At 34.9% G+C, this 16,946-nt stretch overlaps 1 protein-coding gene across 3 annotated transcripts in view; it reads right to left on the bottom strand.

The window, feature by feature from the left end:
• Nucleotides 1-5,739: 5,739 nt before the first annotated feature.
• AIMP1 (aminoacyl tRNA synthetase complex interacting multifunctional protein 1) overlaps nucleotides 5,740-16,946 on the bottom strand; it is a 38,987-nt gene continuing 27,780 nt past the window's right edge. For all 3 annotated transcript variants that reach the window (XM_077882211.1, XM_077882209.1, XM_077882210.1), the window contains exons 6-7: nucleotides 15,088-15,256; nucleotides 5,740-6,626 (exon numbers count right to left, since the gene is read on the bottom strand). In XM_077882211.1, the coding sequence (XP_077738337.1) occupies nucleotides 6,460-6,626; nucleotides 15,088-15,256 (336 nt within the window). In that variant the 3' untranslated portion in view covers nucleotides 5,740-6,459. The remainder of the gene's footprint in view (nucleotides 6,627-15,087; nucleotides 15,257-16,946) is intronic.

The following is a 16,946-nucleotide window of genomic DNA, read 5'->3' as shown; positions in this document are numbered from 1 at the left end:
CTTTACCAAATCAGCTTCACTGATCCTTGGTAATTTGAAAGCTTTATTCTAACTGATACGCTTTAAGGACTACTTCCTTGTTCCTGAGTTCAGAATCAATCACTATTGTTTGATAACAAGGTAATAACTATTTCCCTAACCAAGATCTTTCTACACAGCAACCTGCCCTGGCCTACTAAAATAGACCGTTAGAACACTTTCACTTGCTCTTAATCCCTTTCTTCTTCCCATGTCCTCTCTAGGGAAACAGGCTTTGGAATGCTTTTCCTTTCCCCCTATTACCAGATTTTGCTAAGACATTTAATTAAAGACTTCCCTGACAGATTGCCCCTTCTGTACAAAAGTCCTCTTAGGGCACCTGGGATGTAGTGGATGTAAAAAAACTAATTTGTTAGTTGGTAGTCAGGTAATTGAGTAACAAGAATGGTGAGACACTGAAGTGAACATCTTGTTGCTGTGCTGTACTCTACCGGAGGAAGTTGTGGTGTTTGGCTTTTTTTGGATAACCCTACACGTGTATCCATTGAATAAACTCACTGTAACTGAAGATAACTACAACTTGCAACAAAAGAACCACATAACCAAAATTAGCTTTAGGTAAAAGAAAGGATGTCCAGAAAGTTCATCTTTGGTATCCTGCCACCTATCCCATTAGTCTATAATTTGCAATCTTTCCTTATGTCCCTTCAGAGGCCCAGTCTGTATGCTATTCTCACCTGGAAGGCAAAAATCTCTATTGAACTTTGTATTTGAAAGTGTTAACTTTTGGAGGACCGGAAGATAATATACTTGATATTTTTGTGCAGCTGAGGTTAGAGTCTCATTAGCGCATATCATCTTGGGGCAATGGTGATTCATCTCTAATACTCACTAGCTCTAACCTTTACTAGATTTATTCTTCTAAATATATTACCTCAATTAGCAATTTCATACTTTTTATTAGTTATGTTTATCTATACTGTGCCATGTTTTCCATAAAGATTTCTGTTCTACTGATTTTCAGGCATATTATAATTCTTTACAAAAGGCTAATGTTTTTAAGTGGCATTGCTATTTCCCAAATTTTCAAAGTTTATTTAAAAAAGTAGTGTTTTCAAAAGCACCTGAAGTTTTTCCCAATGCATGTGCTGTTTTAAGAGGAAATGTTATCCTTTTATATGAAAACTGAGGGTATAGAAAAAATATTTCTACCAACATCATTCTCTTTTGCTAAACCTACTGAAAGTGACTTTTAGTTTGTATTTTTCTTAATCTTTTTCAAAGAGAAATCAAATTGTGGTGTTGATTTTGGATAACTCCTGCACTATTCTTTCCAAATTCCCCAGCTATAAAAAGCTGAATGGGTTCTAAATTAACAAGTATCAGACAAATAAGCAATCTTAGAGATGAAAAGTTAAGTGGATGAATATATATTGGGAGCGTTTCTCTACTGGGATGTATGATATTCTAATGAGGCAATTTTACAAAAACAAATGTAAAATTTTATTAGAGCAGCCTTGATATGAAGGCTCATCTCAAAAATGCCATTGTAGCAATGAGCAGACATTAATAATTGCTATTTGAACAATATTAGGTATTATGTAGAAATGGGAAAGGCAAGAAGAGTATCTAGCCCGTTCATTAAAAAGGATCATTCTTTTTTCTTGCAATTATTGAGCCTCAGGCTTGTTTCTGCTGCTGTTGCTAAGGACAATAGCCTGCCAGATAGGAAATGATGTTGATGAAGACATAAAATAACACTTATACACATATTTTACTCAAAAATCCAGAGAACTGGGAATAGTGTGTTAGGAGGGGGTGGGAATAAGGAAGGAGAAGGAAAAAAAAATAAACCAGGGAATACATATGAGTGAAAAAAATATAATCTACAATAATTAATTCACACTCCGAAATTCCAGATGGCTCACTTTCAAACCAGCAATTATTTCACTGTTCAGGGTCCTTTCTCCAATTTTTTTTTGGAGTTATACCCCTATGAATTATCTCTGCCAAGACTTATCCAAAGGAAAACCTTTAACTATAAAAAGTACAGTAAGCAAAAATGTGTAAGTCACTAACTCTTTTCTATTCCAACAAGTTGGTATCCGAAGATTTGGTTTGTATATAGAGGCATATTAGCCATCAGCAACTATCTTTCTTTTCATTATTACTGCAAATTGTGGAGTTATCATCGAAGTAGTACTGCAAATGAAGCATAACTGTAGAGTTGCTCCAGGATTAAATACATATTGTCTATCTATCTATCTGGAATTCAGTGACTTCTGTCATAGGTTGGCTTTTGGGACAGAGTGTCAGGATCAGGGCTCTCAACCGTGCAATAATCAAAGGATCAAGGCACAAGGCTTTTTAAAAAGGGAACTGCTACCAGCACCAGCAGTCTGGTTTTACCAAGAGGTTAATCCTAAGAATTTCTGCAATGACAACAAAAAGGTTGGTAAGTTACTTTGTAATCAATCACTCCAAAGGAGTGTTTAGTGATCTTGCCTCTTCCTTTAAAATCTCTTTAAATACTCTACTAATGGAGTCATCCTAATCTCTTTACATGAACTACTAGAGTTTAGGGACTTTATCACTATCATTCCCTGAAGTTTAAACAAAGTTAAGTTTCTCATCCAAATAAAAGAAACCACATGACATTTAACTGACATGGAAGAAAAGCGTATTATAATGGAAAAGAGCACAGCATTAGTAAGAGCTGGAAGATCAGGTTTCAGCCAGTTATACCTTACCACAGGCATTTTACTTTTCTGCTGGTTCTTTGGGTAAAATGAAATGGCTGGTCTACTTCAACAGAGTTAAGAAAGAAATAGGCACAATGTATACAAGTACTTTGTTAGTTATAAAGCACTAAATATCTTAATCATAATCCTGTAATAAAATCCATGAAGAAGAGAGGTATTATTAATATATTCCCTCTAACTCTGGTTGGAGAATGGCATAGTTTATTTCTTAATTGAAATTTTGGAGAGCAGGGCAGCCCGGGTGGCTCAGAGGTTTAGCACCACCTTCGGCCCAGGGTGTGGTCCTGGAGACCCGAGATCAAGTCCCACTTCAGACTCAGGCTCCCTGCATGGAGCCTGCTTCTCCCTCTGCCTGTGTCTCTGCCTTTCTCTCTCTCTCTCTGTCTCTCATGAATAAATAAAATATTAAAAAAAAAAAAAAAAACCACCAAGAAATTTTGGAGAGTAAAGCTTTCCCCACAGGACAGCAATCTGTAGTATTATTGTTAGTTGAATTACACTAATTTTCCTTCCTAGTTTTTATTTGGTAACTTGGTGGTAAAGTTTTAGTTTTCACACTGCTGCATAGCGCTTAGAACCAGAACTTGTCACAATTTATGTAAAGTACATAGTTAATACTGAGTACTTCTGATATTTTTATATTTTTAAAGGTTCAACATATAATTTCTCTGGAAAGCTGAGGTATAATATACTTATGTCCCTTTAATTCTCTTGTCATACACAATAGCCAAGTGCTTCCCCACTGACCAAGAACTTAAAAACAGAATTGCTTCTATTTATATTAAGCTAAAACATAATAGTGAGAAATATTATCTTCCTAGTCTAAGAAAATTGTAAAACTAGGGGTGCCTGGGTAGCTCAGTTGGTTAAGCATCCGCCTTTGGCTCAGGCCATGATTCTGTGCTCCCTGTTTAGCAGGGAGTCTGTTTCTCCCTCTGCCCCTCCCCCTGCTCATGATCTCTTTCTCTCTCAAATAAATAAAATCTTAAAAAAAAACACACCTGCAAAACTATTTAAAATTATCATTAATACTAATCCAGTCAAAGGGCATGGATGAATGGGAGTGGTCAGTATCTAAATATCTAAACAATAGATTTCAGTGGGAACACATGGATAAGAGTAAATTTCAGTAATGTAGTAAGTATGTCTTACCATAAAGTAATATCAACATAATATATATCTACTGTTTTCAAGGAACTATCTTAAGTACTTTGTTGGTGCTAACTCCTACAATCTTTGTAATTCTGAGATAGGTATTATGAGGTAAGTATTATACCCACCTTAAATGAGGTGAGTAAAGTAAAGGCTAAAGAGTTGCCCAGGCTTACATACACATTTAAGTTGTAGAGCCACGAATCAAAACTAGGTAGGTGATTTGGCTTCAAAACCAATACTAAACTATATGGATATCTTAGCATCTCTAAGAGTCATCTACAAATGCAGGTTTTTGGACCTGCAAAGCCAAGGCCAAAACTCTTGGACCTGGTTAAATTCACTAATGTTGCTATACAGGTGCCTATCCACATCCTCTACCTTGTTGACAAGCTATTAAACTTCCATGAGTTACTCTGAATATTTTGTAAATAGGTTAAATAGGAATTTACATATTTTTAAAAAAGCAACAATGAAGTATCTGTTTGGTGGGCACATAATGTTCTTATATCCATACAGTACTTAGTATTCTTGGTAAAAGCAAAAAGGGGAAAAAATGTCAATTTTATATTAAAATCAACATGTCCTGAAGATGACTCATCTCAAAAGAATACACATAGAATTTCTAGGGGCAGCCCTGATGGCCCAGCGGTTTGGTGCCGCCTTCAGCCCAGGGTATGATCCTGGAGACCTGGGATCGAGTTCCATGTCCGGCTCCCTACATGGAGCCTGCTTCTCCCTCTGCCTGTGTCTCTGCCTCTCTCTCTCTCTCTCTCTCATGAATAAATAAATAAAAGTCTTTAAAAAAAAAAAAAAAAAGAAAAGAAAAGAAAACATCTTGAGGGAGGGTCAACTTTTTTTTTTTTTTTTTTGGTTTAGTTACCAAAACATAAATAGAAGTCAAGAGGCACCAATTGTTTAGGCTGTGACCTAACATCATCTTCTGTTTGAAATCCTTAAAGGGCTGAATACCAGTTAAAGTCAAAAGGTTTATGTCCAGTTCATGAACAATGCCATTTTTTTTGTTGTTGATTCCATAAGAGCTCTCTTATCCCAGCAATAAAAATTAACCAGAATTATTTTTCTGTAAAAACAATGACTAATAATGAAGTTGCACTGATAACTTGATTCATGCTTTATGTAACTTTAAAAAATTGGGAATAAATATTCCAACTATCTAAGTAGTTAAAACATTCCTTATATTAAAGAAATTTAATGTAATTTGGAAAAATTGGAAAATACAGAATCATGAAACTTTGTCACAGTCTTATTTCCAAAAGAATAATATATCCTGAGTACAAAATTACTTTTGACATTTACTATATTTAGTTGTCAACAGTTGGTATTGATGTTCTGCTAATATTTATTTTTTCAGAAAGAAGATAAAACTGGCTACCAGAACTCTGTGGACTTTTAAATAAATGAAATTTAATTACACCTTTTAAAATCTGGCATGCAGGGTTGTTCAATTTCTTTATTTTGCCTCTCCTACTTACTGGAGGCAATAAACAGAATATTGTGTAAATTTCTTTTAAACAATATCTATACTCCTACCTCCACAGATGTATTGCTTTTTGGTAGCCGAAACTATCAGTTGACTCAAGGCTAGTCAACCTCAAAGCTCATAATTCCTATGTTAATTTTCATGGTTCCTACAATATCTGTAAGATGCGTGAAAACAGGCATTTGACACCTTAATATATATGTATGTTAATTTTGATAACAATTTTCTTGAAAAATCAAAATATATTATCTTAAATGCTCTTCTAAAGGTAATAACTTACAAATAATCTTTAATTAGGTACCTAAAGAATCTTTATAATCACCTAGAAAAAAAGTAGTCTGGTGCTTTTACATCAATTTATTGGAAACTGTATTGGCAACATTTTGCAATATATTTATTCTTTATAGTCAAAATTTATTACTAATTATTTTGTCAAATAGAAGAAAAAGTTCAGTACACAGTTGAAAATTTCATTCTTTAAAAAAAGTCACCTTCAGTATACAGTTCTCAGTATCCCAGTAAGCAATAACAATAACGTTCACGTCTCCTACTTTTACGATGTTTGGCTTTCTAAAAGCAACAGCTGGTCATTTTCAACAATACAAGTAGTTAATAAGCTTGACAAAAATTCTAACTTGTCATTTCTAAAGAGGAGAAGACATTTATAATACAGATACACAATATACTAAAAATCTAAGGGCTTAGAATTTCATGCACCATGTGCCTACAAAGAGAATTCTAAATGTTCAACTAGTTCAAGTTATCTAAACATATCAAGAAAAACAATCAGCTAACCAACATCCCTGCTAAAAAAATAAATCATCACAAAACATTAGTGATTTCATTCCTACATTATAAATGAGCACAAACTCGTTTAATGTAGGTAAGAATGTAATGTTTCACTAACCGATTAAAAACAACATATACCCTGTCAAGTCTACAAGAGAAATAACAGACACAAAAGCCAATTATATTTTAGGTACAAGTGACAAATATATTTCTTTTTATTGTTATTAAAATTTTCTCCAATGTATTTCAATAAATGAAGCATTTTACTTTATTTTACTTTATTCCACTGTTGGTCATAGTTTGAGCCCTACACACTCCCTTCCCTTTCACCTCAAAGGGAGCTCCTTTGTATGTAGCCACACACTCATCATTAGTGTAGAGATCAGGTTGGATCTGCTCCCAAATCTTCTTCTTAGGATTCAGCTCCTTGTCAGGCTCTCCTATTGGAGGAAAAAATAAAAGTTGCATAGCTAACATATTAAATAAATTATCGATAGTGAACTGTGTAGGCAACATCTTTTGATCTTTAGACCTGATCAGAATTTTAATACTAACTTTTAACATTTACTTTATTTTTGTGATGTCAGTTTATATTTTTGACAGGTAAAATAAAATACTTTGTCATTTCCTAACATGGCTTCTCCTTTGGAATGTTTAATTGTGATGTTTAACGGATACCCTTACAGTTTAAGGTTAGGCCCCCTTTTAAAACAAAAGTCTCTCCTAATGATGACTTGAACCCTGCTGATGGATCAGCAGAACCTGTAGGATCTTATTTGGAACTGATATTCTCTATTGTAACTTTGTTCCTATTTAAAAATATTTTTATTTGTTTCACTGGAGAGATGATGCTTAGTTTTAAACATTAAAAGTGTAGTTGCTTTGTAAAACTAAATATATATACACACAAAAATATTTTTGCATGTAGTAATACAGCTAAAAGAATCCTCCAAATTATTAAAACAAAAATATACTATACTCATTTTGTTGCAGAAAAATTGTGAAGAGATGAGATTGTAATTTTATGTGTTATATTTTTACATGTGGCAGAAGTAGCTTATGCTTTACTTTGTTTCAATGTACAATATAAATGATGAGATTGCTGCTATTGTGCTTAAAGATTTCTTATTGATACTGTAGAATGGATTAACTGTTCATACTATCTAGCTAAATAAAATAACTACTTTGGGTTTCATCTACTGCCCATTCCATTTGGTGAGATGGAGAGACAGAGGTAGTAAGGAGACAAGTACAAGCATTTTCTAAACATGAGAAATATATACTATTGCATGCAATGTACATTAATAACACTCTAATTTTAAATATAAGGAAACTGGTGTTTAAAGACGATAAGCTGCTCAAAATCACATGATCAACAAATGGAATTACAATTTGACAGCAAAACCCTTATTCTGCTAGTATAGCATCTTGCCTCTTGATAAACGATCCTTTAAAAAAAAAACATTTTTACATGTGGATCATAACCCATTCTATCATAACACACACTGAAAGTCTATAGTCAACAAACGACAAATACGTTGGAGAATAATACATCTGGTCTAGACTTAAGGGCTACCAATATATCAGACAATCCCTCTATTTAATGACTGATAAAGAAGTAGAAAGTTAAGTTTGACATAACATCATTTTAGTAGCTAGAGATGTTCAATGACATTTGAAATAAACAATCAATTCAAGAAACTATGAAAAGGGGATCCCTGGGTGGCGCAGCGGTTTAGCGCCTGCCTTTGGCCCAGGGCGTGATCCTGGAGACCCGGGATCGAATCCCACATCGGGCTCCTGGTGCATGGGGCCTGCTTCTCCTTCTGCCTATGTCTCTGCCTCTCTCTCTCTCTCTGTGTGACTATCATAAATAAATAAAAATTAAAAAAAAAAGAAACTATGAAAAGTAACACATCTCTCCAGCATTAGTGTGAAATAAAAATGGTTTTTCCAAAGGTAATAAAAAGTTTCTCTGAAGTATAATTCAATAATGACAGATATGTAACTTTCTAGATCTTTTCTAAGTGACTACCAAGTTCAAATCTTCTGGAACTACTTTAAAAAGAAACTTTTAACATTACTGGAACTAATTATATTCTATATTCTGATTACACCTTATTATCTAAACTAGTTTTTATTCTCTACTTCATATGACAGGAACAACAAAACTGAGTAAATTGGACACAGTGGTTTTGTCCTTTATTAGTGCTTCAGAAACTGCCACGAAACCGGCAAGAAGATATAAAACTGTCCTTGATATGCAGGTTTTCAGAGATGACAGAATAGTTCATTGAATGATGTATCTATTCTAGAAGAACATGCAATGAAACTAAAACTCAAAGACTAGTATAAAAGATAAGGATGTCTCTTATTCTTTTAAGGGCATTTGGACAACAGAGAACTAATTAATAAACAGAATAGAAAAAAATCAATATATAAATTATCTACAAGTTTTTATTTTTTGTTTCTAAACCATTTGTTAGTCTACAAACATAATCCTACTTTGCTTGTACACAGACCAAGTAGGGAAGGAAGTGGGCATCCCAGAATCCTAGAGAGCTGGAGATAGAGATACTATTCAGGGAGGCCTGAGTACTAACTCTGAATTCCTACCACCACCACCACCCCCACCACCAAAAGATGTTACCAAACTGATAATGGATTAATTCAAGAAGCAGAGAATCTCAGATTATCAAGATCATAGATTTTATGGGTTGTTGCTAAATGCAGACATAAGCCCCAAATACAAAAAAACGGTGATGCAGCACAAAATTAAGCCTCTCAGATCTAGGAAGATATTAAACTGGTACAGAAAATAATATTTATAATACATAACATATAGTGCTTATCATGGGCCTGCCACTACGCTAAGTGCTTTACATATACTTACTCATTCAATCCTCTCAGTACACTATATAAGTACTATTTTTTTTAAAGATTTTATTTATTCATTTGAGAGAGAGAGACAGAGATAGAACACAAGTGGGGAAGAGAGAGAGAAGCAGGCTCCCTGCTAAGTAGAGAGCCCAATGTAGGGCTTGATCCCAAGATCCTGGTATTATGACCTGAGCCAAAGGCAGATGCTTTACCAACAGAGCCACAAAATGCTCCCATAAACACTATTAGTTATCCGCATTTTACAGATGAGGAAATTGATGCACAAAGGTAACAGCTAAAAACTTAAAAATACCAGGCAGGTAGCGAAGTGTTTCAAAAGTTAAACCTCATGAAACTCACACAGAATAGATACCATTAAAAACTTCTTATAGATGAAAAAGATGAACCTCAGAAAGGTTCCCAGGTCACCCAGCACTGTGGAGTCAAGATCTGAAAGCTTTAACTAATAATTTTCCAGTAACAAACTTTTGAACTAAATATAAACTAGAAACTACTAAAAAGAACCTCTAAAGCTTGACTGTTGCTTTTAACGCACCAGACTCAATACCTTAATACTCTGAATGTAGCTACAAGACTAATTAATGAATGAACCATGATTCAGACAAATAAATTTTGAGATTATAATTAAAACTTGTCACATTATGATACCTGATTATAAGTTAGAGTTGAACAGTCTTGGATGCAGTGTTAACTTTCTAGCTTACTCAAAATGTTTCTCAATAATATATTATTTAGTAGGGTATATAACAAGTTTGAAATGAATGTTTACATCATCTGCCATGAAAAACATACCTAATATGTTAAACAATTGTTTTTTAATGAACTATATTTTCCAGAGAAGGCTTTCATTATTCCTGTGTCTTATGCCCTGTGTATTATTCCTGTGTATTATGCCCTTCTAATCTTATTTTCCTATTTTTCTTTTTGTTTTCTTTTTGACATGGCTATCCAAGGAAGTTCAATGATAACAACAATAAAAGTTCTTAAAGTTAAAAACTGCAGAGCCTCTGAAATTGCTAAACACATGCCAATAATCACCATTTGGAAACGGTTACACATAATGTAAGAGAACTAATCCCTCAGAGACTATTTTAGGCCAACTCATTGTAAACAAAGCATACAGGGAATAGGGAATAGTTCAGAGAGGAGTTTTTACAGATGTAAAAAGCTGTGACCACCTTCTTAGAATTTAAAACCTACAAAAAGCAATAAATACAAATTCCAAAGTCCCAGGCATTAACAATTCTGGATTAAGGACCAGAAACTTTGTTTTAATTAGGCCATTCTTTTGTACAGAATGCTCACTGATTATCAGCTTCTCTTTGGTATCTGCCATGTCCATAAAAAGGCTAACAGTAACTGAATTACAGTATGTTTGATTAATTGAGTTTTTGAGATACAATTAACTGTAACTATGGACAATTGTGGCACAAAAACTAAAGTATAACTTTGTAAATAAGTCAATTAATTTGAGGTGCATGAGTGGCTCAGTCGCTTAACTGACTAACTTTGGCTCAGGTCATGATCTCAGGGTCTTGGGACTGAGCCCTGTGTCAGGCTCCCTACTCAGAGGGGTGGGAGGTGGACGATGACTCTAACTTTCCCTCTTCCTTTGCCCCTTCCCCCACTTGTGCCCTCTCTCCTTTTCTCTCAAATAATAAAATCTAAAAGAAAAAGAAGTCAATTAATTTTAAAAGTTAATCAATAGAGAAAAGTGGTTTGGTGGTTTGAGAGGAATAATCTTGACAATAATGAAGGCAGACACTCAGACCTGTTCTCCAAATACTGTTTTCTTTCTTTTTCCCCCCATGTTTTACTAGTATGTTCTTTTCTATTTACTCATACACCAATTTACTGAGCTCCCACTCTATGCAAGGCATTTTTCTAGATGCTAGGAATATAGCAGTGAATAACCACCACAATAAAAAAAAAAAAAAAAAACCAGAAGTCTTGATTTCATGGTGCTTACATTTCTGTGTGGGCAAACAATAAATAATGTATATAGTACGTTATATGACGGTAAGTGTTTTGAAGAAAGAAAAAATAGATAACATTTTAAAAGATTTCAATAGGATAAGGGACCAAGCCATGTAGCTAACTGGGGAAAGAGCCAGTGGCTCAACTGGAATGATCAATAAAGATCTGTGGAATACATAAGGTTAACAGAGATAATGGGAAGCTATTGTAAGAATCTGGGCTTGTACTCTGGGATCAAATGAAAAGCTTTCTAATAGTTCTGAGTAGAGAAGTAACACAATCTGACTTACATCAATCTCCCTGCTATCACTGAAAATAGATAGAAGGGCAAGGGAAATCAGTTAGAAGGTTTTGACTTCCCAATAAGAGATGTTGGCACCAGGACCAAAGTGGTAGTGGTGTAGATACGAATGATTCTAGATATGCCCAGAAGTTGCAATTACTAGGACTTTTTGAAGGAGAAGATATGTGAGAAAATACAAAGAAGTTGAGAGAATGGAATTCCTGTCAGTTAAGATAGGAAATACTATGGAAAAAGGGAATTCTAGGGGAAAGATGGGGATAAGTATTCTCCCTTTGGATAGGTTAGTAAAAATATCTAGTAGGGAGCTGAATAACTAACTGGATAAAACAGTCAAGAAAACGAACATGGAAAGGAAAATAGAAGATGCCAACTGTGGAAAGAAAAAGAGAAGGGGTCAAAAGCCAAGGCCTGGGATACTGCAATGTTAATAAGGTCAGGGAGGTAAGGAAGAATCAGCAAAGGCAGATAAAAAGGGCAGCCAACGATCACCACCAGGATAATGTAGTGCCAGAAACCAAGTTAATTAAGAAAGTCTAAGAACTAGACATGGATATTTAGCCAGAGAGAGTAATGTTTGATCTTGATAAGAACAGTTCTGGGAAAACTGAGCAGAGGAAACTGATAAAATGAGTTTTGGAGGGAAGAATCTAATATAGACAAGTTTGAAAAATGAAATTAAGACATTTATTTTTTAAAATAATAAATGGATCAAAAAATTCAACACTCTTTGGACACCTGGGTGGCTCAGCGGTTGAGCATCTGCCTTCGGCTCAGGGTGTGATCCGGTGATCTGGGATCGAGTCCCACCATCAGGCTCCTTGTGGGGAGCCTGCTTCTCCCTCTGCCTGAGTCTCTGCCTCTCTCTCTCTCTCGCTCTCTCTCTCTCTCTGTGTCTCTCATGAATAAATAAATAAAATCTTAAAAAAAAATCAACACTCCTGCATATATCATACATGCTTTGTGATTAGCCATTAACTTATACTTATTAATAAGGCTCAATATTAATAGAAATAAGCATGATCTTGTTCATGCTTATTCAGAAGTCTGAATACAAATTCTCTATTATTAGACAAAAACAGTGCATTGTCAAAAAGGGGCTGTTATTGCCATTGTCTTCTTGCTATAATATTATTTTCAAGTTATTTTTGCTTGGTGCTTTTGGGACTAGTTACCACATTTAAATACTAAAATACATAGCTTCACACATTGAAAATTTTAAAAAGTACTGGGTGGGGAGGGTTTCTAGCCATTGTTCTATTATTTGGCATCCTCTAAACTCTATGTACTTTTTGGATTTGTAGCTTGAATAAATAGTTGTTAGGGTAAAAAGCCTTTGCAAGGCCAAATCGTGCTTCAAATGTTTGAGCCCCAACTGCAATTTCTATACCACACTTTATACAACATGAAATGTAAGTCTCCAGACACTGAGCACATCAAGTGAACATCAAAATGTACCAGCAGACACCTTAAGCTTTAAAATGTAAAACAGATGCTGAAAAATAAAGCACTGATAAATCATGGCTCTCACTGGAAAAAGGAAAAAAAAAAAAAACAGCAAAACTAATGGCCTGTTGTGTAGTAGTAACTGTTATTTCCTTTCAGATTTACTGCTACAGAAGCAACTGATGTTGAAGCATAAGCAAGGTGAGCATTAACAGACCTCATGTCCTAAAATTTACCAATTATTTGATCCTGTTCAGTTTGGTTAAGCTATTATAAGTGATAAGAAAATAACCTCATAGGCCATTTTAAAAGTTAGGTTTTTGCTTTTTTCACTTTACAACTATTTTTTGTACCTTCACATATTCATGTGCTGAGGACAAGGGGAAACTACGAATTTGCAGGAAATACCAGACTTGGGAACAATGTAAATATAAACACATAAATAGCCAAACAGATAGATTAAAGAGTAAGTAAAGACAGGAAATTCATACTGGACTATTAGCATCTTTAATGCTGAGTCACTGACTTTCCTTTACTCAACAGGAGCATCCAGATAAACCTGATTCAAGTTCTAAAATAATACCAGGTAATTCTTTGAGATAAGGGAATGAAAGCCATCATAGCAATAAAAGAATTATAAGCCTTCATTAATGAAATAGTCCATATTAATTCACAGCAAGCAATCATCAACAAACAAAAATGCTACAGTATTAGAAATTCAGGCACATTTATTGTTTCACCTCTTCACTAACTCTATATAACCTTAAGCAAGTAGCTAAATTTTGTTGGGCCTCAAACCAAATCTGTAAAATAGTGGGTTAAAGTAGATTATTTCTTCTAGTTCTAAACATATAACTCTACAATTTACATCAGAAAATAAAACTTAAAACATACTAAATCTTAAGTGTTTAAATAGAAAGGCAAATATTAATGAACATGCATTTTTTTAAAAAAAATGCATGCTGAATCTTAAAAGAAAGTTTACTTTTACTGTCATTCTATTCCAATTTAGTAATTAAGACTTCTCAATAGAATTTCAGGTTTGTCAGGTATATAAATGATGATGAACCCCAAGTTTGAGATTTGGGGAAATGTTTTGATACTATGGCAGCAGAATGGTGATCGTAAGGCTCCAAGAACCAAAAGCCATCATGCTGCTTTAAGAAATGATTCTAAATGGGATTTTTCTAACACCTAGATTAACATGAAAGATTCTTAGAGCACAGACCATTATGGTTTCCAATTTGCCAAAGTTCAAGACATATACATGCATTCAAAGTCACAGATACTTGCTAAACAATCTGTGTTTTTTAGATTAGTCTACTTTTGATTAGGAAGGGGGAGTTGAATTCAAGGAAATTAACCCATGCTTTCATCTATATTTTTTATCTTAGTTCAATGTTAAAATCCTTCATATCCTGGTATTTTTTCAAAAATCACAGTTAACACAGGATTTAAAAAAAGCAGGCCCATCTAATCACATCAGCCTTGCTATGCTATTTAAATTCAGCTATTTCTACAAATATATCTCCAAATCAATTCTAACTTTTAGACCTGATTCTACTTGTTACCCTAATTTATCTCTACTTTTCCCATTACTCTAGTCACATGAACATCCTGTAGCTAAAGGCAATCTTTTAATTTCTAACTATTTCCGATATTTATTCTCTCATAAATATCCTTTCTCTTTTACTTCAAAGATTTATTTGAAGAAACTTTTTCACATATTATGAAGCTTCATCTGTCTCAGGAGAATTTTATAGGAAAAAACAAGCAAAATGAAAAGCAACTTCCTTTGAGATTATTACAAGAAATACAAGTTTTAACTCAGTTTTTCTTTATATCCTAAAGTCAAGTAAAAGCCTATGCAAGTAGATTATCTGATGGATTTTGAGAATTACACATTTCTTCCCCAACTATGAACTTTCTTTTTTTGTCTTTCTATGCTGCATTCTGAGATAATTTACAGCTTCAAGGACTCTGTGGCACATTAATTGGTTCTCTATCCATATCACACTCTTCCGCTATGTAAGAATTATCAGCAAACTCTCCCTAGTGTTTTATGCAATGTGTGCATCCATAGGGAGGGTGCTGGTTAGATGGTTGTGCTTAATGTGCAATATTGAACCAATCTCAACAAACTCAATAATAAATTCTCAATAATGGTCACTTAAGGTAAAGCCTTGGAGTCATACACAAGATTGATTTTAAACTAAACGTAACAAGAGAAACAATGGTTCCCGAAATGTTTTAAGTAATGATTAATAAAAACTTACCAGGAAAAGCATCGAAAACAATTTTGTCCCCAGGTACAGACCCTGTAGGAGGCGCCAAGATTTCAACCTTCTCAGGTGAACTAGCACACATCACCATTGCTTGAGATATCACTCCCCTCATCTTAGCAGGTTTCAGATTACAAAGTAAAATCACCATCCGATTTTGCATCTGTGTGAAACACAAACTGGTGATTAAAGATGCACAGAGATTTAAATTATTATACCTAGAATACAGTAAGGTACATCTAATGTGCGAATAAATATAAAATGTTCTACTCTTGTAGATGTATTTTTGTCTCTGTGTCCAAATTCTTTTATTGTTATGAAGTTGTACATAAACATGAAAAAAAAATTCCATGAACTACCTGTGCATTATAGTTGAAGGAGCAGAGCAAGACTTTTCAGTAAAGTAATTTTTAGGCTGAAACAGATTGGTTTTGAATTTAGCTACCATGTATATTAGCAATGAAATTAAAGTTGAATTGTTTTTCCTGGGATCCCTGGGTGGCGCAGCGGTTTAGCTCCTGCCTTTGGCCCAGGGCGTGATCCTGGAGACCCCGGATCAAATCCCACGTCGGGCTCCCGGTGCATGGAGCCTGCTTCTCCCTCTGCCTATCTCTCCGCCTCTCTCTCCCTCTCTGTGACTATAATAAATAAATAAAAATAAAAAAAAAATGTTAAAAAAAATGAATTGTTTTTCCTCACAAAATGAGGAAAATGATATCAAATTTAAAGAGCCATCTCCAGGCTCTTTATGTATGTAAAGTATTTAGCTTAGCGTTAGCACTAAAATAAGTGAACAATTCTTTTTCTCCCTACATATTTGGTCATTTCCAATACTATGCAAGATACATTTCTTAGTTTAAAAATTACTCTTGGGAGTCTATCATTCTTGGGAAGGTACAGAGTTAGAGGAACCTGAGCTCATCTACTCCCATGGACACACCAATGAAACAACTACATCTACTGCAAGTCCGAAACTGACCTGAAGATTGACAGAACACATCATCTACACCTAGCAAGAAGAGAACATCGAAAAGGATAGGACGGTGGAAACACAGTCAGGAATCCTGGCAAATAACCACAAACAGGAGGAGTATCACAAACACAGACCAATTCAAACTGGGAGAATGAGTCTTCATGATATCTGGCTCCAAAAATCAGTAGGACTTAGCTCCAGGAGCTTTAAAAATTAGCAAGGCTTACCTGGGAAAACCAGGGGTGACAAGAAATTAAGTTCCCACACTAAAAGAGTCATCACCAGACACAGTACAAAAGTAGCAGTTCGATAAGTGCCTGAGGTATATGTATAGGAGATATACTAACTAATCCTAGGATGAGCTAGAGGGACAGAAATCTACAGGAAATATCTCTGGGAAAGAAAGAAGTGCTAGAGAGCATCATTTTTCTTGCCCTCTCCCACTTAGATGGCCTGAAGCTTGCAGAAGCTACTTAGCTCCATCTAACTTACCAGCATCATATGCCTCCTACCCCAGCATCCCCCACCACAGACAAGTACTATCCAATCTACTTGCATCAGGAAGCACCCTTCCAAAGTAGATCCTATCATGTCAAACATAGCAGGCAGGCAGGGTTTAGATCACTCCAAAGTGACTACTGCCTTGGAAAGAAGGAGCGATAACCCTATACACCAGCACAACCACAATTCCTGCAATGAGGCCTCTTCACAGGCTGTACAGGAAGCAAGCTTTGCCCTTTATACGCCTGCAACTATTGCAGAGTCTAACTGCAGACAGTTAAGATGAATGCTGGCACACCAGTGAGCTCACAAGTCCCTCAACAGCACTGGAAGTAAATCCTGCCAATGCAAAGAAAGTCATTCTAGCCATGAGCATATC

The sequence above is a fragment of the Canis aureus genome, chromosome 33 (assembly GCF_053574225.1).
Source record: "Canis aureus isolate CA01 chromosome 33, VMU_Caureus_v.1.0, whole genome shotgun sequence".
Taxonomy (NCBI): Eukaryota; Metazoa; Chordata; class Mammalia; order Carnivora; family Canidae; genus Canis; species Canis aureus.
Note: the sequence above shows the minus strand (reverse complement) of the source record. Positions and strands in the feature narration are given on the sequence as shown.